The sequence below is a fragment of the Asterias amurensis genome, chromosome 14, assembly GCF_032118995.1.
Source record: "Asterias amurensis chromosome 14, ASM3211899v1".
In the NCBI taxonomy this organism is placed as follows: Eukaryota; Metazoa; Echinodermata; class Asteroidea; order Forcipulatida; family Asteriidae; genus Asterias; species Asterias amurensis.
The window spans coordinates 1,641,181-1,664,838 of record NC_092661.1 but is presented as its reverse complement, the minus strand read 5'-3'; the positions used below and the strand labels follow the sequence as shown (position 1 = coordinate 1,664,838).

Here is a 23,658-nt window from a genome sequence, read left to right as displayed (position 1 = left end):
CGTCGTCGGTGGTGATTTCATCTCCTTGTTCCAGTGAGCTCTTGCCTTGAGTTCCTCTCAGTGTAGACCGATCCGAAGATGTTGATTCTCTTCAGGAGTACTCAATCTCTTGATGCCTGTAAATCAGAAAAAGCAAAAATAAATCAAAAATTACTTTTACATAAAAAAATGAACCTTTGACCCTAACCATCCTGGGGTCAATTTCACAAATGGTTAGAGAGATGAAATAAAACTGTGAAAGTTTCAGCAAAATAGGTTAATTGGTTCTACTTGCTGAGAAAACAGAAAGAAGCAAACCCTGTCAAAGTAGCCTAGGTGAAGATTTCGACACATCAACATATTATGTTTGTTTTTTTTCCAAAACATTTAAAAAAGTGTTGGCCAAGGGTTTCCATACGGACACAAACCCTTTGTCACTGATTTTTGTTCCTTTGTTTTCACAGGTTGAGTATAAAAACCTACAAAACAAAAGGAACCTATTTGTATAGCAAAATCTTTGGCGGGGTTTACGTCATTTTTCAAAGTTTAAATGTCAATTTTCAATTAGAAGTTGTACAATTTACAATCACACACAATTAAAAAATCGGCCAGGGGTTTCCTTACGGGTGGCGAACCCTTTGTCACTGAATTTTTGCTCTTCTGTTTCAGAGTTTAAATAAAAAACCAAATAGTTGGGGGCTTGTTTTTCAAAACTTATAAATCACCTTATATGAAGAGGCACAATTTTCAATGAATAGACACAGTCGAAAATTTGGCCTCCTCATCAGTAAGACATCTCTGTGGCATCAGGTCGTCATCGTTGTCGTCGTCGCCGGTGGTGATTTCATCTCCTTGTTCCAGTGAGCTCTTGTCTTGAGATCTATAAGTGTAGACCGATCCGAAGATGTTGATTCTCTTCAGGAGTACTCAATCTCTTGATGCCTGTAAATCAGAAAAAGCAAAAAAAAATCAAAAATTACTTTTACATAAAAAAATGAACCTTTGACCCTAACCATCCTGGGGTCAATTTCACAAATGGTTAGAGAGATGAAATAAAACAGTGAAAGTTTCAGCAAAATAGGTTAATTGGTTCTACTTGCTGAGAAAACAGAAAGAAGCAAACCCTGTCAAAGTAGCCTAGGTGAAGATTTTGACACATCAACAAATTATGTTTTTTTTTTTTTCAAAACATTTAAAAAAGTGTTGGCCAAGGGTTTCCATACGGACACAAACCCTTTGTCACTGATTTTTGCTCCTTTGTTTTTACAGGTTAAGTATAAAAACCTACAAAACAAAAGGAACCTATTTGTATAGCAAAATATTTGGCGGGGTTTACGTCATTTTTCAAAGTTTAAATGTCAATTTTCAATTTGAAGTTGCACAATTTACAATCAAACACAAGTAAAAAATCGGCCAGGGGTTTCCTTACGGGTGGCGAACCCTTTGTCACTGAATTTTTGCTCTTCTGTTTCAGAGTTTAAATAAAAAACCAAATAGTTGGGGGCTTGTTTTTCAAAACTAATAAATCACCTTATATGAAGTGGCGCTTTTTTCAATGGACAAACACAGCCAAACAAACGGCCTCCTCATCAGTAAGACATCTCTGTGTCATCAGGTCATCATCGATGTCGACGTCGCCGTCGCTGGTGGTGAATTCATCTCCTTGTTCCAGAGAGCTCTTGTCTTGAGATCTCTAATTGAGAGAGATCCGAAGATGTTGATTCTCTTCAGGAGTACTCAATCTCTTGATGCCTGTAAATATAAAAAAAATATTTAAAAAAATTACTTTTACATAAAAAATGAACCTTTGACCCTAACCATCCTGGGGTCGATTTCGCCAATGGTTAGAAAGATGAAAAAACAGTGAAAGTTTTAGCAAAATAGGTTAATTGGTTCTACTTGCTGAGAAAACAGAAAGAAGCAAACCTTGTCAAAGTAGCCTAGGTGAAGATTTCGACACTTTAACAAATTATGTTTGCTTTTTTTCCCAAACATTTAAAAAAGTGTTGGCCAAAGGTTTCCATACGGACACAAACCCTGTGTCACTGATTTTTGCTCCTTTGTTTTCACAGGTAAAGTATAAAAACCTCTCAAACAAAAGGAACCTATTTGTATAGCAAAATATTTGACGGGGTTTACGTCATTTTTCAAAGTTTAAATGTCAATTTTCAATTTGAAGTTGCACAATTTTCAATCAAACACAAGTAAAAAATCGGCCAGGGGTTTCCTTACGGGTGGCGAACCCTTTGTCACTGAATTTTTGCTCTTCTGTTTCAGAGTTTAAATAAAAAACCAAATAGTTGGGGGGCTTGTTTTTCAAAACTTATAAATCACCTTATATGAAGTGGCACAATTTTCAATGAATAGACACAGTCGAAAATTTGGCCTCCTCATCAGTAAGACATCTCTGTGGCATCAGGTCGTCATCGTCGCCGGTGGTTTCATCTCCTTGTTCCAGTGAGCTCTTGTCTTGAGATCTATAAGTGTAGACCGATCCGAAGATGTTGATTCTCTTCAGGAGTACTCAATTTCTTGATGCCTGTAAATATAAAAACATATTTAAAAAGGTTACTTTTACATAAAAAATTAATCTTTGACCCTAACCATCCTGGGGTCGATTTCGCCAATGGTTAGAAAGATGAAAAAACAGTGAAAATTTCAGCAAAATAGGTTAATTGATTCTACTTGCTGAGAAAACAGAAAGAAGCAAACCTTGTCAAAGTAGCCTAGGTGAAGATTTCGACACATCAACAAGTTATGTTTGCTTTTTTTCCCAAACATTTAAAAAAGTGTTGGCCAAGGGTTTCCATACGGACACAAACCCTTTGTCACTGATTTTTGCTCCTTTGTTTTTACAGGTAAAGTATAAAAACCTCTAAAACAAAAGGAACCTATTTGTATATCAAAATATTTGGCGGGGTTTACGTTATTTTTCAAAGTTTAAATGTCAATTTTCAATTTGAAGTGGCACAATTTTCAATCAAACACAAGTAAAAAATCGGCCAGGGGTTTCCTTACGGGTGGCGAACCCTTTGTCACTGAATTTTTGCTCTTCTGTTTTCAGAGTTAAAATATAAAACCAAATAGTTGGGGGCTTGTTTTTCATAACTTAAAAATCACCTTATATGAAGTGGCGCATTTTTCAATGGTTAAACACAGTCAAACAATCGGCTTCCTCATCAGTAAGACATCTCTGTGGCATCGGGTCGTCATCGTTGTCGTTGTCGCCGGTGGTGATTTTATCTCCTTGTTCCAATGAGCTCTTGTCTTGAGATCTCTAAGTGTAGACCGATCCAAAGATGTTGATTCTCTTCAGGAGTACTCAATTTCTTGATGCCTGTAAATATAAAAACATATTTAAAAAGGTTACTTTTACATAAAAAATTAATCTTTGACCCTAACCATCCTGGGGTCGATTTCGCCAATGGTTAGAAAGATGAAAAAACAGTGAAAATTTCAGCAAAATAGGTTAATTGATTCTACTTGCTGAGAAAACAGAAAGAAGCAAACCTTGTCAAAGTAGCCTAGGTGAAGATTTCGACACATCAACAAGTTATGTTTGCTTTTTTTCCCAAACATTTAAAAAAGTGTTGGCCAAGGGTTTCCATACGGACACAAACCCTTTGTCACTGATTTTTGCTCCTTTGTTTTTACAGGTAAAGTATAAAAACCTCTAAAACAAAAGGAACCTATTTGTATATCAAAATATTTGGCGGGGTTTACGTTATTTTTCAAAGTTTAAATGTCAATTTTCAATTTGAAGTGGCACAATTTTCAATCAAACACAAGTAAAAAATCGGCCAGGGGTTTCCTTACGGGTGGCGAACCCTTTGTCACTGAATTTTTGCTCTTCTGTTTTCAGAGTTAAAATATAAAACCAAATAGTTGGGGGCTTGTTTTTCATAACTTAAAAATCACCTTATATGAAGTGGCGCATTTTTCAATGGTTAAACACAGTCAAACAATCGGCTTCCTCATCAGTAAGACATCTCTGTGGCATCGGGTCGTCATCGTTGTCGTTGTCGCCGGTGGTGATTTTATCTCCTTGTTCCAATGAGCTCTTGTCTTGAGATCTCTAAGTGTAGACCGATCCAAAGATGTTGATTCTCTTCAGGAGTACTCAATCTCTTGATGCCTGTAAATATAAAAAAATATATATAAAAATTAATTTTACATAAAAAATTAACTTTTGACCCTAACCATCTTGGGGTCGAATTAACAAATGGTTAGAAAGATGAAATAAAACAGTGAAAGTTTTCAGCAAAATAGGTTGATTGGTTCTACTTGCTGAGAAAAAAAAAAGAAGCAAAACCCTGTCACAGTAGCAATGAATCCATCCGCGGTAAAGATTTCGATACATCAACAAATTATGTTTGCTTTTTTTCCCCAAACATTTAAAAATAATTGGCCAGGGATTTCCTTACAGACTGTCACTGATTTTTGCTGTTTTCACAGGTAAAATATAAAACCTCTGAAATAAAACGAACCTATTTGTATATCAAAATATTTGGAGGGGTTTCCTGTTATTTTTCAAAATTTGCCAAATGTCAACTTTCAATTACGAAGTGGCGCAATTTTCAATCAAACACAGTTAAAAAAATCGGCCAGGGGTTTCCTTACGGGTGGCGAACCCTTTGTCACTGAATTTTTGCTCTTCTGTTTTCAGATTTAAAAATATAAAGCCAGAAGTTTGGGGGCTTGTTTTTCAAAACTTTTAAATCACCTTTTATGTAGTGGTGCATTTTTCAATGAATAAACACAGCCCAAAAATTTGCCTCATCATCAGTAAGACATCTCTCTGGCATGGGGTCGTCGTTGTCGCCGGTGGTGCTTTCATCTCCTTGTTCCAGTGAGCTCTTGCCTTGAGTTCCTCTCAGTGTAGACCGATCCGAAGATGTTGATTCTCTTCAGGAGTACTCAAACTTTTGATGCCTGTAAATAAAAATAAATTAAAAAAATTACTTTTACATTAAAAATGGATCTTTGAACCTAACCATCCTGGGGTCGATTTCACAAAGAGTTAGGACTGGTTCTAACTTAAGGCTAGTCCTAAGTTAGACGGCTAACTTGTCTTAACAAGATAAGACTAGTCTTAACTCTTTGCAAAGTTCACCGCAGATCCTTCGCAAGATCCAATTGCATGTTTTGTTGGTTTCTGTTTTGCTGATGGATGAACTTGTAACCATATTGTGCTTTAATAATAACAATATTAAAAATTATAATAATAAACGTTTTTGTAACGCGCCTTTTCCAAAGGATACATAGCGCCAAATATTTGTACTGCAAGGTGAGTAGGACGAAAATTTTGAAATTATGAGACCTAATCCTTAGACCACCATGTAATGGTTTACAAGGTGCTACGGCGCATAAAGCAGCCACAGCCAGGAACACCGGGGTGAACCCCTTCTCTTTTTCGATAAGTGCATGCACTGCGTTCTTTTACATGGGACCAACGGCTTTACGTCCAATCCAAAGGGTGAAGCAATGGTTAAGTGTCTTGCTTAAGGACACAAGTGTCATGGCTGGGGATTCAAACCCACACTCTGCTGATCAGAAACACCAGAGTTTGAATTTGATGCTCTTAACCGCTCGGCCACGACACTTCCAACAAAGATTTACACACATGTTATATGAACAGTGAATTTCTGCTTGTACTAATCCTTATATAGCACTGAAATCTGTCATTCAGTGACGCTCGTGGCTCTTCAACAATGGTACCCCTGATCACTAGGCCATTTATTTCATTCATCAAACCAACTCAGAAACTGCCTGTGCAGCCAAATATGTAGTGACCAAGCTAAATAAATCACAAGAACCATCTCTGCCCTCACAGGTACCTACTAACCCCTGTGCAACCTATTGAAACTGTATGATAAACCTAAAAGGGTCTACAAGCCTAAAGCCCGGTTCATATAATGTAAAGCAAATTTTGTTGTCACGAACTGAATCACTCGCAGCAGTTGAACTGTGTTCAACCCCTTCGAAATATTTGCTAAGAAAACAGGACTGTGTCACCAAAATTCACTTTGCATTTGCAGGAAGTATGAACCAGGCTTAATTAAGTAGTGATTAACTTACTTGCATGATGGGCAGAAATAGAAGACGGTTTGTCTCTCATCAGCTGATCGTGTTTGCCTGGTATGGAAATGAAGTCCATCAGGACGGCACTTGGCACATGGCCTGTCAATCTGAAACCAGACCAGATACAAAAATGAAGTTAAGATGTGATGAAAAATAACCAAGCATTGAAAAAATAAATCTGTGATAATACGCCTAAAAGGTAAGGCCATAAGTTGTTTTTTTTTGTCAATAAAAACTTGACAAAATATAGAAAGATGAAATAAAACTATGAAAGTTTCAGCAAAATAGGTCTACTAGTTCTACTTGCTGAGAAAACAGAAAGAACTAAAAACCCTGTCACAGTAGCGATGAATCCATCCGAGGTATAGATTGCGATACATCAACAAATTACGTTTGCTTTTTTTCCCAAACATTTGCAAAAAAATTGGCCAGGGGTTTCCTAACGGATGCGAACCCTTTATCACTGATTTTTGCTCCTGTTTTCACAGGTAAAATATAAAACCTCTGAAATAAAACGAACTTATTTGTACATCAACAAATTTGGGGGGTTTATGTTATTTTTCAAATTAATTTGAAGTGGCGCAATTTTCAATCAAACACTGTTAAAAAATCGGCCAGGGGTTTCCTTACGGGTGGCGAACCCTTTGTCACTGATTTTTGCTCCTCTGTTTTCACAGGTAAAATATAAAACTTCTGAAATAAAACTAACGTATTTGTACATCAAAATATTTGGGGGTGCAATTTTAAGTGGTGCAATTTTCAATCAAACACAGTTAACAAATTGGCCAGAGGTTTCCTTACGGGTGGCGAACTATTGGTCACTGAGTTTTTGCTCTTCTGTTTTCAGAGTTAAAAATATAAAACCAAATATTTGGGGGCTCGTTTTTCAAAGCAAATATTTGGGGGCTTACCAAATGATAAATCGGTTAAAAAATTGGCTAGGGGTTTCCCTACGGGTGGCAAACCCATATCACTGAATTTTGCTTAAATTAAATATGAAATATTTAATTATTATTAAATATGAAATATTAAATATAAAAGAAAAACTATTTCTAACCAAATATTCGTGGGGGGGGGGGCGGTAATTTTCAGAAATTGCCCTTTAAAATGAAGTGGTTAATTTTTCAATTAAACAGTTAAAAAATTGGCCAGAGGTTATCCCACGGGTGGCGAACCCATATCACTGAATTTTGCCCTGCTTAAGAAACCTCTGAAATAAAACAAAACTGTTTCTAACCAAATATTTGGGGGGGGGGGAGGGTAATTTTCAAAAAATTACCAAAAGATTAAAAAAAATCGCCTTTTAAAATGAAGTGGTACACTTTTCAATTAAACACAGTTAAAAAAATGGCCAGAGGTTTCCCTACGGGTGGCGAACCCATTGTCACTCAATTTTGCTGTTTTCAGAGGGATAAAACCTCTAAAACAAAATAAACAAGTACAAACAAAGAACTTTGGGGGTTGCTTTTTTTCAAAATTTACCAAATGATAAACCACCTTTTATTCAAAACAAAACTTTGCATTTTTCTTTCAAACAATTTCATAATTGATCAGAGGTTCCCCTTCAGGTTGCAAACCCTTTACACTGATTTGTTTTTGTTTCTTTCCTGAAATAAAATAAAACGGTGAACTAAGTATTTTGGGGGTAATATTCTTCAAAAGAAACCAAATGAAATAAATCACCAAATAAATTTTATCTTTTTTTCATAAACCAATTTTAAAAATTGCCAGAGGTTTCCCTGTGGGTGGTGTACCCTTTTCACAGATTTTAATTGTACATCTTTTTTTGTAAAAAAAAAAAAATAATAATAATAATAATAATAATAATAATAATAATAATAATAATAATAATAATAATAATAATATATATATATAAATATAAAAAAAATAAAAAATAAATAAATACAAATAATGAGTTAAATATAAATAATGAAACCTCTGAAAGAAAAAAGAAAAAGAAAATGTTTTGGAGGTTAGGCCGAGTAAAAAATGAAACATGTTTAGTGTCCACTTTCTACTGCTGAAACACACAATACATAAATGAAACATTTTGGTCAAGACATTCAGATAAGACATTCAGATTGTTTTAGCTGAGATCGTTTAAAATAACCCCCTTGAAAACAAAAGTAATAATAAAAAAAATAAAAATGTGCATAACAAAATAAATAAAAAATAAAATAAAAAAGGCGGCATGTAAAAAGGAAGCGGGTGAGGATGCTTAACATGTTTCTTTTGTTACTTTGCCTGAACAGCAATATATAAACCTAAACAATTTGGATATTTCCTAAGATAAAACTCCAGTGTTTCACTCACCAGTGGTCCTAGGTCTTTCTGGCCGACGACCTCCTGACAACCTTCAACATTCTTGTTGAGAGTTGAGACGCAGGTATGAATGATAGACCACACCATGTGATGCAGCTGTAATGAGAAGGAAGACAATAAGTGACTTTTCATTCATTCAAAAATATGCTGTCTGTGCTAATGATAGTTGTTGTCTTTACAAATAGGCGAGTTTTGATTAATTTACCTGTATAGCTAGTTTATTTCTAAGCCTAGTTATCATTGTTTTGCACCTCAAAATGTTAGAATGACAAAATGTTGATAAAATTTCCTTTTTTAGGGTAAAACAATTAGTTTTATTGTGTTCTTTGATTAGTTTGTTTTGAATTGATTAAAAACCTAGCTAAGCTTGCAGGAAAGGAAACATAAATAAAAAATAAAAAAAAATAACAAATAAAAAACAACACAAAAATTGCGGTCACCACTGATAAAAAGAACAAAATTCACTGATAATATTAATAAACACAACTTTGTTGAAAATCTGTAAAAGGAATGTAATTTTAACTTAACAAAAAAACATGTTGGTGATCGATTTTGTAATCATGAATGCCCGGCAACAGCGCAGCAGGTTGCAAAGCACATACCATGCCTCATCAAGATTTGAAAATCTGAAACATTCATTTCCAAAAAAGACAAGTCAGACAGTCAATGGGAGAACTTTCCGTATGGCGCCATCACATTTTTACTTATTTTTACAAAGGGATATTTCATTGAGGTAAATTCGATACTATATTATTTCATATCAAATGCCAAGGGTTTTTCCTTTAGTTTTTTTTTACCACAACTAAAAACAAATTTGAATTTATTTATATATATTTTTTTTTATTATAAATTATAATAACATGACCAAACAACAGCGGATGATCCACCAGGATGCAATCATTACAAAGGATGATATAAAAGGCAATCATTAATCCTACAGACAGGCCTAGTAGTAGGCCGATATAATGTAAATTACAAAATTAATACTGAAAACTTAGTTTACTAAAACAATTATTTATAAATATATTTTTTTTATACTAAAAAAAATATTCATTTTTGTTTTATTTTAAAACTATAAAATTATCACAGTCATTAAGCTGAATCTGCATTAATGTATTTAATATTCAAAGACTGAGTGTTGCGATCATGCATCAGCCTCCTCCCCCACCGCCTCCTTGGCCACGTCCCGACCCCGCCTACCCCTTTTATAAATAACGCACAAGTCAAGGGGGCTATCACACACAATTTTACAAGTTCCTGTTTCCACAATAAATATATATATTCCAAACTTACTTTTTGCATCTACTTTGTGAGGACATGTCTTGCATTTCATAACTACCGTTCCTTTTTCAAGAAACGGTAAAATGGAGCCAAATTGCGAGCAAAACTCTCTCGAAGAAGCAACTCACTCCTCTCCTTCCATGTTTTAGAGAAATTCTAATCCAGCGTGCGTTTCTGAATAGGACGCAAGTGATTTATCAAGCCTGACTTCACCCATACGTTCAGCGTTGAAATTGGTTTGGGGTATCTGACTAGGTATTAAAATAGGAATCGCGCCCTCTGTTGGTGGATTGTAGAGTCTCCCGCGCATGAGTTGTATTAATTAATTGATGCACTTTGTGGATGATTTTGATTAATTCTGGTTAAAAATACCAAGCGCAAAAGAATAAACAATGGAATTAAATAAACATTATCCCCGAATACGAACCACACCACATCACTATCTAAGAGAGAAATCCCTTCCAACTACCAAATAAAAATCGCTTTAAACTTTGTTTTAAATAATCCCTAGAACATTACATAAGTTGTCACTCACAAAGATTCAAAAAACAAAGAAATAATATTATTATATGATTTTGTATAATCATGATAATGCTTGAAAAATAGTTTTTTGCCCCCTGCTATTTTTATGTTTAAACTGCATTTTCATGTGTGTCCTCAAATGTATTTTGTTATTTTTAACCACAGGGGTAATTAAGTTTTAAAATAAAAAACAAGACGGGCGTAAAAAGTTATTTAAGTGAGTTGCTGCTGGGGGATTAGCGAATTTGGTTTGGAGTTTCTAATTCTAAATTCGCTTGCAATTCTTGGATATTTTAACTGGCGTTTGGCGAGAGCAGACAAGTGAAGGAGACCGTTGCAAATAAGCCTAAAATCAAACAATAACGTTTTGTCATAGACTTCCATCCTGCCTGCGCCTCTTGAATTTCACCTACTGTGTATAGCAAATTTTCCCCAATTTTTAAAGGCAGTGGACACTATTGGTAACTACTCAAAATAATTATCAGCATAAAACCTCACTTGGTAACGAGTAATGGGGAGAGGATAGTATAAAACATTGTGAGAAACGGCTCCCTCTGAAGTGACCTTGATTTCGAGAAAAACATTAATTTTCCACGAATTTTATTTCGAGACCTCAAGTTTAGAATTTGAGGTCTTTAATCGAGCATCTGAAAGCACACAACTTTGTGTGTTAAGTGTTTTTTTTCTTTCATTATTATGATCTCGCAACTTCGACGACCAATTGAGCTCATTTCACAGGTTTGTTATTTTATGCATGTTGAGATACACCATGGAGCAATAAACTTCATGGATACACCAAGTGAGAAAACTAGTCTTTGACAATTATTACCAATAGTGTCCAGTGTCTTTATAACAGCTTTATACAAACTAGTGCAAGTCACTGAACCCGAAGCAACAAACGTATTACCTTTCTCGAGACATAAAACATTTTAAGAAAAATCCACATTATTATACCATGGTTTTTTTTGCAGTTTAATTGTGACTTCCATCTGAAGACACTGGACGAGCAGACGACAGTAGGTTGTGTTTACTCAGCAGCTGAACACCGACTGGACCTGCGCAAAACTTGGCACAGCGCCCTCAAAATAATGGTCAACCAAATCTTGGGGCGTTTGTTTATTTTGTATATTTTTGCACTTATCAGCCCTACTAATTATTCCTGTACCTATAAAGGACCAAAAGTGGACAGCGCAATTTTCAAGATAGAAGAAAATGAGAACCTACTTTCAAGTAAAACCATTTTTTTCAAAATCTTCATTTTCTGCTATAGTCTAAGCTCCACAGTGCCAAAAAAGCTTTAAAACATTTTTACCTTACACTATTTGCTCCCCTCAATATTTTTATATGAAAATGTCCAGTAGGACACGCTGATCATGATTCAGGGTGGTGTATGAAATTTTGACCCGGCGAAAGTGCATTTTTGGGTGAAAAAAAACAAAATGGCCGCCGTTTTCCACCTAAAACCGTTATAAAACAACTCCCATTGCATTGACATAACTAGAACATTAGGAGACCGATTCAGCCCAAATTTGGCTAAAGTTATAGAATTGTACATTTACATTAAAAATGTTTCAAAATGCAATATGGCCGCCATTTTGCATAAAAAAATAGGGAAAAAGACAATGTTTTGTAAACATTTTAAGGCAAATTTGGTCAGGATTAAAATAAAATATAGTTTTGGATGAACAGAATAATGTGGTGAAAAATATACTCCCTTATAATTTTACATGTGCGTTAAGACAAGTTGATCATGAATCAAGATGGTATATAAATATTTGATCCGGCGAAAGTGCATTTTTGGGGTAAAAAAACAAAATGGCCGCCGTTTCCCCCAAAAACCATTACAAAAACTCCAATTGTCATGAACTAGAACATTAAGAGACCGATTCAGCCCAAACTTGGCTGAAAGTATGAGGTTGGTACATTTTACATTTAAAGTGTAACCAAATTCAATATGGCCGCCATTTTGCAAAAAATGGGATAAAAACCACATTTTTGGAGAACTTTTTAGCCAACTTTGGATAGGTACAGACTTGAGAACAGAATATGTAGTGAAAATACACTTCCGAATATTTTAATCTAAAATTATGCGGTAGGACATGTTGATCATGAATCAAGATGGTATATAAATATTTGAACTGGCGAAAGTGCATTTTTGGGGTCAACAAACAAAATGGCCGCCGTTTTCCCCCAAAACCATTACAAAAACCCAAATTGTCATTAACTAGAATATTAAGAGACAGATTCAGCCTAAATTTGGCTGAAAGTATGAGGTTTGTACATTTTACATTTAAAGTGTTTAAATTTTGCAACAAATGGGATAAAAAACACATTTTTGGTGAACTTTTTAGGCAACTTTGGTTACAGGTTCCAATTTGGTTGAACGGAATATGTAGTGAAAAATACACTTCCGTACATTTTGACATTAAAATGTGCGGTAATTTGACATAAAAAATATGTTGATCACGAATCACGATGGTGTATAAATATTTGACCCGGCAAAAGTGCTATTTAGGTCTGAAAACAATATGGCCGCCGTTTTCCCCCAAAACCATTACAAAAACTCAAATTGTCATTAACTAGAAAATTAAGAGACCGATTCAGCCCAAATTTGGCATTTTACATTTCAAACATTTCAAAATTCAATATGGCCGCCATTTCGCATGAAACATTGGGGAAAAAAACACAAAATTTGGGAAAATCTGTTGGCAACTTTGGTTAGGTACAAACTTGGTTGAACAGAATGTGAAATGAAAAATACACTTCCGAATATTTTGCCATAAAAATGTGCGTTATTGCCCAAACTGTTGGTTAAACTGATTTGACCAACTTGTTTTATCAAACTGTTTGCTCAACTAGCATTGTGTCCTATTGTGCCGGTAGCCAACCAGTGGATACAGGTGGATTTAGGCAACCCGACCTACGTCACTGGGGTACTCACACAAGGGCGTTATGGTAACCCCTATGCCCCGCAGTGGGTGACAAAGTACAAAGTGCAGTTCGAACCGCCTTCACCGGCATGTCTTGTTGACATGAAAGACCAACTTGGTCAAACTCAGGTATGATGATATTGCTTCCTTTGATGTCGCTCATTTTCAGATGAGACACTCCCCTGCCCATCTTTCTATACCTTTTTTTTGAATTCTCTAGATGTTCAATGATAATAGTCTCATTTGATTTCACTGCTATTTTTCCCCTCCTAGATATTCAATGGCAACTCTGACCAGAACCGCATCGTGGAGAGGCGCTTCTTCAAGCCCGTCTTGGCGGTCAAGATTCGCATCGTGCCCGTTAAGTGGTATGTTTTCATCTGCCTGCGTTTTGAGCTGCTCGGCTGCAAAAAGTGAAGTTTTGAAAACAAAAAAACCTTCACTTCGTGGCTTCATTTTCATCAACTTTCAATTCAATTCAAATCAATTCAACATCGTAAATTCTTTCTCAGTCTGTGTAGTGTAAACAACAGTTATGAATTTTATTGTGCATTATTTTTGTCAATATTTTTTAAATAATTGCATAATGTTCGCGTTGATTACACTCAGATTTTGTATATATTATAATTATTTGCGGCAATGGAAATAGGCGCAACAATATTATTTTTCCCCCTTGATGTTCCAACGTATTCCAGAAAGGATTTTTTTCATTTTTTCGGATCGGTACTGAACTTTAATTAGTGATTATTTTGATTGTTTTATATCAGACATTAACACAAGTTATATACAAGTTTAATCGGGGGCTGTTAAAGTTTTATGGTATCATTGTATTAAAACTGTCAACGAAAAAATTATCTTGTTGCTTTGTGATGTAGATAATCGTTTGGTCATAGGAACATTTAACTTAAGAGGGAGAATTGAATTTTGCTTATTGTCGCAATGTATGTACGGTAGCGTCCAGTAGAAGTTTGACCCTTGACCTGCACATTGTCGTAAATTACTGTGAGTGTGCTGTGCTTCTATGGGTGCGTTCGGTTAGAATCCCTGGGTCGACCCCGGTCCTTCCCCGGTACGTTCGAATAGCTTTGACGCCATTCCAGGGGCTCACCCGGGTCAGCCACCAGGTGCCCTGCTTGTGGAGTGGGTCACTTTGGGGCTGGCCTAATGCGCATGACGTCACCTCGAGAGGGTGATTGATCGTTCGATTAGCTCTTGTCAGCAGCTCACCCGAGTGAGCACCGCGTGGTAGACACATGGAAGCTAAATCGAATGCACCCTTATATTTTGTAGAGCCTACTGCTGCCTTTTTGTAAAGATTAAATTAGTTGCGAGTATCTGCTATTGAGATGTCACGATGTGTGTTTTGTACCTCCAGTGAGAACTCGGCATCTTTCAGTTGAATACCACCCCCCACCCGAAGTCCGACTATACAGATCAGAGAGCATGACAAAATAGTTGATCAGCTCAAAGTACCTTATATTGAAATGGAATCGAAATCTGGAATGAAGTCACACTCTCTTTATTTTTAACTCTGGTCTTTACTGCACAAAGCTGATTTGATTTTTGATTTCTTGTTTTATTCCAAAAGGAATATACTGTACATATATATACCTTACCCTAAGGAAGGGTTACATAAATTCTTATAATAATACAAATTAGGTTTACATCTCGAGGAAAAGTGAGAACATTTAATACAGGCACAAATTACAATTGATCCTGTACCTAATTTTCCTTTTGTCGACAGATCGCTCCATCGCATTATTATACCTTGCAGGGCAAAACATGAGCTTTTTGATACGTCCCTAGGGTGTGATCAAGCGACGAATCTAGTATAGTTCAATATTCCCATTAAGTATTTTATTGGCAAATTGAAATAACGTCATAATCACGTCACCTTGTATCACGTGACATTGTTAAAAAACAAAGGTTCAATTTGGGAGTCGAATATCTAGTTTTTGTGTTTCTCTTGTTTTGTTGTAGTATACAAGTTCACCAACTTAAAAGCCTGCTTTCCTGATAATTAGACATTAGAACACCCATTGTGTTTTGTGCACTAAAGAGAAGCAATTTCATTTTTGTTTTTATTCTCAAAGTACAATAACATCCCAATTGCAGAAAGTATATGCTTGCGGTGGCCTAATTGATTTCACACAAAGGAGTAGGGGAAAGAAAATTAGTGTATGCTTATTTAGAGCGGGATGCAATAAGCAGGGTTATTGATTTTTGTGACGCAAGATGACCAGAAAGAATGGTGTTTTTTTATTACCATGGCAACATATTCCTCTGCAGTTAAATTTGAATCACGATTCGAGGAATTTACTGAGGGGAAGTAGATTACTACGTGTGGGAACGGCAGCTCACCATTTCAAGCCAGAGTGAGAAAATGGCCGTCTTGAGTAGTTTGATGTTCCTCTTGCTTGAGATGTTTCTTGAGGGTTCAGCGTCTTATAGTGTGAGTGGTCTTTACCGAGGGGTCTGGTACCAGCCGGTAGAGCACCACGCCCTTTTAGGCCAGTCGTTCATGAATATCTCAGGCATCTCTGCTGTCAGATGTTCAGTTCGGTGTCTCAGCCATCATGGATGTTTCTCATTCAACTACGATCACACCAATCAAGTTTGTCAGATGAACAACGCCAGTGCTGAGCACGACTGTGACAACTTTCAAGAAATGCCGAATGTGTCGTATTACGACGCAACTGCAAAACCAATGTCTTGTCAGGTACTTGTAAATTTAATTCGTTCGTGTGTGTTTTCACATTGTTTTTTTTTTGTCGTTTTCTATCCATTTATTTCATGACGGACATGTTGAAAGGATAAGCTAGTTTTCACCTGGAACTGTTTTTTGCAAACTTTAAAGTTCACGTTACGTAACAATAAAACAATTTTGTTAGTAATTGTTTGTCACGATTTTTATGTTTACAAAGTTGTTTGGGGTTGACTCCGCCTGCCCCTTTTGTGCGTCAGTCGATGCAGACTTTGCCTTGATGCGTAGAGTAAACACACGTGAAAAGTACATGCAAGTGCAAGTCATTGAGTTGTACGTTTCTAAAAAGTTGTTTTCTTGCATTTATTTTTTTTTCCGGCAATGCCGACCAAGTGTAATGCTGCCGGATGCAGCAAAACAACTAAAGATGGGGTCAGTCTGCATGACACACAAGAGCAATAGTGCAGTGGTCCGGTCCGACATTGTTTTAGCACTGCACTGTAATGTTCCACTGTAAAATTACAGTTAATTAATTACTGGCAGCTGAGTTGCCAGTAACTTACTGTAAAACTGAAAGTAAAGTTTTACTGTATTCATATACAGTAACAAAATGTCATGCTGTATTTTTATTAACTGGTAAATTGCTGTACTTTTTACAGTTAGAGAAATGGTGCCGTTTATTTACACGGTAAATTACTGTACTATCTGTACAGTAGTTAAGAGTCAGTTCAGGTAAATAATTGACATAGTTGCTCACGGTCAAAAAATGAATTTTTTTTATACTTTGTGGGTGGAAGGGCCTTGGGGTGCAAGTAAATAAAATTGCATTTTCAATTCTATATATAGCCCGTTGCCATGGTTACGGCTTATTTTGTTTTTTGGCCATTTTAGGCCGATTTTGGGGTCTGAAAAACTGGTTTTTAGCTCATATTTACAACTCCACCCCACCAAAATGCAACATTATTTCAAAAAACCTTTTATATCACTACAAAGTATCATCCTTGGCCTTCCTTGAGAAAAAAAATTATTGCTTTAAATATCACCCTTGTGCTATTTTTGCATCATGCATTACAGTATGTTTTTAGAACTTGCAAAATCGACATTTCTACCCTATTTTTGGACCCCAAAATGTCAACTTGCCAGGGGTCTCAGAAAATTTTCCTTTCGGCTGTGATTAGGGCCAACATTGGTCTTTCCATATCTGGTGTCAAAAACTTGGGCAATTGTATCCTGTTGTGACAGTACTGCCTCAAAACTAGACTTTTTTCCCCAAAACGTGAAAAATGCCTTTTTAAGGGTCTTTTCACATAATATCGACATACGTGTCCACGGTAAAAAAAAAAAGAATATTTTTATTATACTTTGTGGATGGTAGGGACTTTGGGTCCAAATAAACCACATTTACATTTCAAATCATAATATAACACGTTGCCATGGTAACAGTTCATTTGTGTTTAGGCCACTTTAGGCCGATTTTGGGGTCTGAAAAACTGTTTTTTTTTTGTTAATATTTACAACTCCACCCCACCAAAAAAACCAAAATATTTCATAAAACCTTTTCCATCACTACAAATTATCATCCTTGGCTTTACTTGAGACAAAAAAATATTTTGTCTTTTTATTTCTGGTAAGAAAAACTTGGGCAATTGTATCCTGATGTAACAGAACTGTCTCAAAAATAGACCCTTTTCCCCGAAAACATAGAGAAATGCATTTTGAAATATTTGCTTCATTTTGAATTTATAACATTAAGAAGTTAGTAATAATTCCATCAATCTGGCAGCTTTTCATAAGCACTCTGTAGGCTTAGTGCATTACCAAACATTGATCAGGACGGTTACAAACGCATTTCAAAGACCAACTTGACCGATCCCAGGCAACGTGTTCTTTTTAAATGATCTCTTACGCTCATCTTGCAAATCGTTAGTATCATTGTTTTTAATAAGATCTTAGCAAACTTTTCCAACACTTTTAAGCGGGCTTTTTAATTTCCCACATTTGTGTTGGACATGATTGGATGCTCCAAACCATCTGCCTCAAGCACAGAAACTACAATGATTATGATCTCTATCTCTATGAAAAGTTTTACATTTGGTAGCAGGCAGGGACCAAGGAGAGTAGGCCCTGTATTAAAGACAACTTGTAAAGAATGCTCATCGCACTCTACTTGCAATGGGAATCATACCTGTACAATAGGTAAAGTAGCCAAATCAAGAACTCTCAGTGGCAAAGCATTGGTTATGGTTTGGTTGGATACCATTATGTTTAAATAAAAACTTTGTATTCATTAAGGGCATGGAAACCGTGCCAGATTTTTAACAAGCATGCATTGTTTTTGGAAAAATTACTTTACTTTATGATCAGTCACAACAGGATACAATAAACACAGTGTTTCTACCCAGAAGACATGAAAACACCAATAACAACCGAAAGGGAACACTTTCAAAAAAAGAGGCGCTATTCACAAAACATTGTTTTATTGCAATGTCAAGAAATATGATTGGGGCTGGGCCGGGCAAATTCTAAAATTAAGGTCATCAACAGCTCCTGATCAATGTTGGGTAATCCACTGAGCCTATAGAGTGCTTAGGAAAAGCTGCAAGATTGATAGAATTATTACTTTTTAATGTTAGAAATTCAATATGAAGAAAAAACAATTCAAAATGCATTTTTCTGTTTGGGGAAAAGTCTATTTTTGAGACAGTATACACTTGGATACACTTGCCCAAGTTTTTCTTACCAGAAATAAAAAGACAAATTTTGGTCCTGATCAAAACCGAAAGGAAAATATTCTGAGACCCCTGAAAAAAAGAAATTTTGAGGGCAAAAAACATGGTAAAAATGTTGATTTTGCAAGTTCTAAAAACATACTCTAATGCACGTTATTAAAATAGCACAAGGGTTAAATTTATAGCAATATTTTTTTGTCTCAAGTAAAGCCAAGGATGATAATTTGTAGTGATGGAAAAGGTTTTATGAAATATTTTTGTTTTTTGGTGGGGTGGAGTTGTAAATATTAACAAAAAAAACAGTTTTTCAGACCCCAAAATCGGCCTAAAGTGGCCTAAACACAAATGAACTGTTACCATGGCAACGTGTTATATTATGATTTGAAATGTAAATGTTGTTTATTTGGACCCCAAGTCCCTACCATCCTCAAAGTATAAGAAAAATATTCCTTTTTTTTTTACCGTGGACACGTATGTCGATATTATGTGAAAAGACCCTTAAAAAGGCATTTTTCACGTTTTGGGGAAAAAAGTCTAGTTTTGAGGCAGTACTGTCACAACAGGATACCATTGCCCAAGTTTTTGACACCAGATATGGAAAGACCAATGTTGGCCCTAATCACAGCCGAAAGGAAAATTTTGTGAGACCCCTGGCAAGTTGACATTTTGGGGTCCAAAAATAGGGTAAAAATGTCGATTTTGCAAGTTCTAAAAACATACTGTAATGCATGATGCAAAAACAGCACAAGGGTGATACTTAAAGCAATAAATTTTTTTCTCAAGGAAGGCCAAGGATGATACTTTGTAGTGATATAAAAGGTTTTTTGAAATAATTTTGCATTTTGGTGGGGTGGAGTTGTAAATATGAGCTAAAAACCAGTTTTTCAAACCCCCAAATCGGCCTAAAATGGCCAAAAAACAAAATGAGCCGTAACCATGGCAACGGGCTATATATAGAATTGAAAATGTAATTTTGTTTACTTGCACCCCAAGGCCCTTCCACCCACAAAGTATAAAAAAAATTCATTTTTTGACCGTGAGCAACTATGTCAATTATTTACCTGAACTGACTCTTAAGTTTTACTGTACAAAACAAGTTATATTTACAGTAAAAATTACAGTAATCTCGATTAAAGTTTACAGTAACGAAAGATTATATTGTAGATTGTTGTCTGCACACTTCAAAACCAACAAACAGCGACAATTGTTTTACGTTTGAAATGTTTTATTGCACAAAATTCTTAATAAACAAACCTGAAATTAACCCCTGCACCGCCCGAGTTTGCTGAAAACCAATTTTTCAAGATTCTTGCGGTAAATTATTCGAATCGTAGTTCAAATTTTAAAAGATAGCCATGGCTTAATATTTATGCACACTTTTACCCTTTCAGTATTTGTATAAAAGGACAAGTTGTCATGGGAACAATACATGCCTCTCGTTAAACGGCTATGGTAATTTTTATGGCGAATATTTGTTTGTAAGGATAAACTGGACATAATAGCTTTTCAAGGCTTTTATCTGGCTCATTGCTCATACTGATTAAATGCGAAGGCGTTAGTTTTTGACAATATCATCATGAATGATGATTACATGTATACAGTTTCCTTTGTGTTTACTATAATAAGCGCTTTTGTTTTTAGCTCTTGTTGGGTAATAGCTAAATTATTTCATCATCATTAGCTTCGACAAGTCAACTGTGAAGGGAGAATTAACAATGATCTATAAAAAACTAGATTGCGTAGACCTACTAATGACTACTCGAGTTTTCTTTTGATGTTTTGTTTTTGTTTTTGTACAAACACAAGCTAGCGAGATTTCCTCCTACCGCATACAATGTATCGCTAGGCGGCTTGGCTAAATTGTTAAAGGCACAAATTGAAAAATTTAAAATTTTATCAAAACATATCATTACATATAAAAGCTTTTAACTTGCTCCACAGAATGGTAGTGTTTCTGACAACGCTCCAGTAAACACCTGTTTGGGTTTTGGTGAGTAATCAGAAATTAATGTTATTTTGTGGGAGCATGTGAACATAATTTTAAGATTTTGTTGTTGAGTCCTTTCTGCAATGAAGGCATGATGAGTATGAGAAAATCTTTCCGTTCCTGATCCAGAGAAACTTGGTCTTGAAGATGGTTCGATTCCCGATGAGAGCCTCTCCGCATCAAGTAACTGGGAAGGCAGAGATAAGAGTACAGCAGCTGGTGGCCGTCTCAACAAGACATCGCCAAATACCCTTATCATAGGAGCATGGTGTCCTATGGTTTCGGATACCAACCAGTGGATACAGGTGAATTTAGGTTACTCGACCTACGTCACAGGGGTACTCACACAAGGGCGTTATAGTGGATCTCCCCAATGGGTGACGAAGTACAAAGTGCAGTTTGAACCGCCCTCACCGGCTTATCTTGTTGACGTGAAAGACCAACTTGGTCAAACTCAGGTATGATGATGTAGTGTCCTTTTATGGAACATTTTTTTCAGATGATAAAACCCCCTACCATCTTATTATATTTGGAGGTTGAAACTCAGACCCGTTTTTTACTCAATTGCCCATTATACAATGCTCTTAGGGAACAAAATGCTTAACTTTGTGAGTGGAAATAATGCACCTTTTCAGCTGTTTACTAACAGTGAAAAATTTGAATTTCTTATGAGTTCTACAATTATTAATTGTGTTGCCAAATTCGTCTTTTTATTTATGAACTGAAAAGAAATAATGTCTGATTGCCTCTGCTGACTTAATTTTTCTCCTGGCAATGTATATTAAAATATTTCAGGTTAAAAATTTTGATGTAACCCTCCCTGGGTTAAGCGGTGTGTTCCAAAAAAAAAAAAAAAAATGAAAAAAAAAAAAAATAAGAATAATTATACGCTTTTTATTCTCTTTCTAGATATTCAATTGCAACACCGATAGAAACAGCATCGTGGAGAGGCGCTTCTTCAAGCCCGTCTTGGCGGTCAAGATTCGCATCGTGCCCGTTGAGTGGAATGTTTTCATTGCTCTGCGTTTTGAGCTGCTTGGCTGTCAGTAGATTACGTGAAGTAAACGAAGAACCGTAATTTTTGCAAAATGGAGAAAAATCATTTAATGTCAGATTTGTGACCATTCAGTAACGTATTATAACAATATAATTATAGCATTTGCCTCATTATCATCAATGTCGTGAGCTCTTTGTCTCGGTAGTGTTTAGCAATAGTTATTTTTTCTTTGGGGATGAGTTTTAAAAAAATGTAAAAACTCAACCGAGTTATGGCCTCTCATTCGGCACACACTTGGTGGCGCACTTTATTGTGGATCACCACAATTGGAGGAAGTCGTACCCCATGTTCTTGCGTTGGAAAGCATGGTTAAAGGCCTTTTACTGTTAGTAAGGAGACGAGCTTTCCGTTGTATAACTTTAAATACTCACAAACATGGTTCATCTTTAAAGCCACTGGACACTTTCGGTAAACAGTATTGTCCAACGGCCCACACTTCGTGTATCACAACTTAAATATAAAATAAAAACCTGTATAAATTTAGGCTTAATCGGTCATCGGAGTCGGGAGAAAATAAGTGGTACGTTTTCATCTGCCTGCGTTTTGAGCTGCTCGGCTGCAAAAAGTGAAGTTTTGAAAACAAAAAAACCTTCACTTCGTGGCTTCATTTTCATCAACTTTCAATTCAATTCAAATCAATTCAACATCGTAAATACTTTCTCAGTCTGTGTAGTGTAAACAACAGTTATGAATTTTATTGTGCATTATTTTTGTCAATATTTTTTAAATAATTGCATAATGTTCGCGTTGATTACACTCAGATTTTGTATATATTATAATTATTTGCGGCAATGGAAACAGGCGCAACAATATTATTTTTCCCCCTTGATGTTCCAACGTATTCCAGAAAGGATTTTTTTCATTTTTTCGGATCGGTACTGAACTTTAATTAGTGATTATTTTGATTGTTTTATATCAGACATTAACACAAGTTATATACAAGTTTAATCGGGGGCTGTTAAAGTTTTATGGTATCATTGTATTAAAACTGTCAACGAAAAATTTATCTTGTTGCTTTGTGATGTAGATAATCATTTGGTCATAGGAACATTTAACTTAAGAGGGAGAATTGAATTTTGCTTATTGTCGCAATGTATGTACGGTAGCGTCCAGTAGAAGTTTGACCCTTGACCTGCACATTGTCGTAAATTACTGTGAGTGTGCTGTGCTTCTATGGGTGCGTTCGGTTAGAATCCCTGGGTCGACCCCGGTCCTTCCCCGGTACGTTCGAATAGCTTTGACGCCATTCCAGGGGCTCACCCGGGTCAGCCACCAGGTGCCCTGCTTGTGGAGTGGGTCACTTTGGGGCTGGCCTAATGCGCATGACGTCACCTCGAGAGGGTGATTGATCGTTCGATTAGCTCTTTTCAGGGGCTCACCCGAGTGAGCACCGCGTAGTAGACACATGAAAGCTAAATCGAATGCACCCTTATATTTTGTAGAGCCTACTGCTGCCTTTTTGTAAAGATTAAATTAGTTGCGAGTATCTGCTATTGAGATGTCACGATGTGTGTTTTGTACCTCCAGTGAGAACTCGGCATCTTTCAGTTGAATACCACCCCCCACCCGAAGTCTGACTATACAGATCAGAGAGCATGACAAAATAGTTGATCAGCTCAAAGTACCTTATATTGAAATGGAATCGAAATCTGGAATGAAGTCACACTCTCTTTATTTTTAACTCTGGTCTTTACTGCACAAAGCTGATTTGATTTTTGATTTCTTGTTTTATTCCAAAAGGAATATACTGTACATATATATACCTTACCCTAAGGAAGGGTTACAACAATTCTTATAATAATACAAATTAGGTTTACATCTTGAGGAAAAGTGAGAACATTTAATACATGCACAAATTACAATTGATCCTGTACCTAATGTCCCTTTTGTCGACAGATCGCTCCATCGCATTATTATACCTTGCAGGGCAAAACATGAGCTTTTTGATACGTCCTTAGGGTGTGATCAAGCGATGAACCCAGTGTAATGCAATATTCCAATTAAGTATTTAATTAGCTAATTGAGCTGACGTCATACCACGTCACCTTGTATCAAGTGACATTTTT

General features: G+C 36.0%; 3 protein-coding genes across 3 annotated transcripts; 2 read left to right on the top strand and 1 right to left on the bottom strand.

The window, feature by feature from the left end:
• On the bottom strand, positions 1-9,808 carry LOC139947127 (DNA-directed RNA polymerase I subunit RPA12-like). Its single transcript, XM_071944977.1, has 10 exons — positions 9,676-9,808; positions 8,374-8,478; positions 6,058-6,167; positions 4,703-4,911; positions 3,898-4,114; positions 3,100-3,316; positions 2,314-2,518; positions 1,510-1,731; positions 705-921; positions 1-116 (listed from the first exon to the last, which is right to left on the bottom strand). Exons 1-4 carry the CDS (start codon positions 9,682-9,684, stop codon positions 4,887-4,889), a joined length of 249 nt encoding a protein of 82 aa, XP_071801078.1. The 5' UTR covers positions 9,685-9,808; the 3' UTR covers positions 1-116; positions 705-921; positions 1,510-1,731; positions 2,314-2,518; positions 3,100-3,316; positions 3,898-4,114; positions 4,703-4,886.
• Positions 9,809-12,293: 2,485 nt separating this feature from the next.
• On the top strand, positions 12,294-13,532 carry LOC139947343 (retinoschisin-like). The gene is made up of 3 exons (XM_071945241.1): positions 12,294-12,306; positions 13,045-13,244; positions 13,389-13,532. The coding sequence occupies exons 1-3, from the start codon at positions 12,294-12,296 to the stop codon at positions 13,530-13,532; spliced, it is 357 nt and encodes a 118-aa protein (XP_071801342.1).
• Positions 13,533-15,326: 1,794 nt separating this feature from the next.
• LOC139947342 (retinoschisin-like) lies at positions 15,327-21,585 on the top strand. The gene is made up of 4 exons (XM_071945240.1): positions 15,327-15,834; positions 20,490-20,538; positions 20,665-20,993; positions 21,445-21,585. The coding sequence occupies exons 1-4, from the start codon at positions 15,499-15,501 to the stop codon at positions 21,583-21,585; spliced, it is 855 nt and encodes a 284-aa protein (XP_071801341.1). The 5' UTR covers positions 15,327-15,498.
• Positions 21,586-23,658: the final 2,073 nt, after the last annotated feature.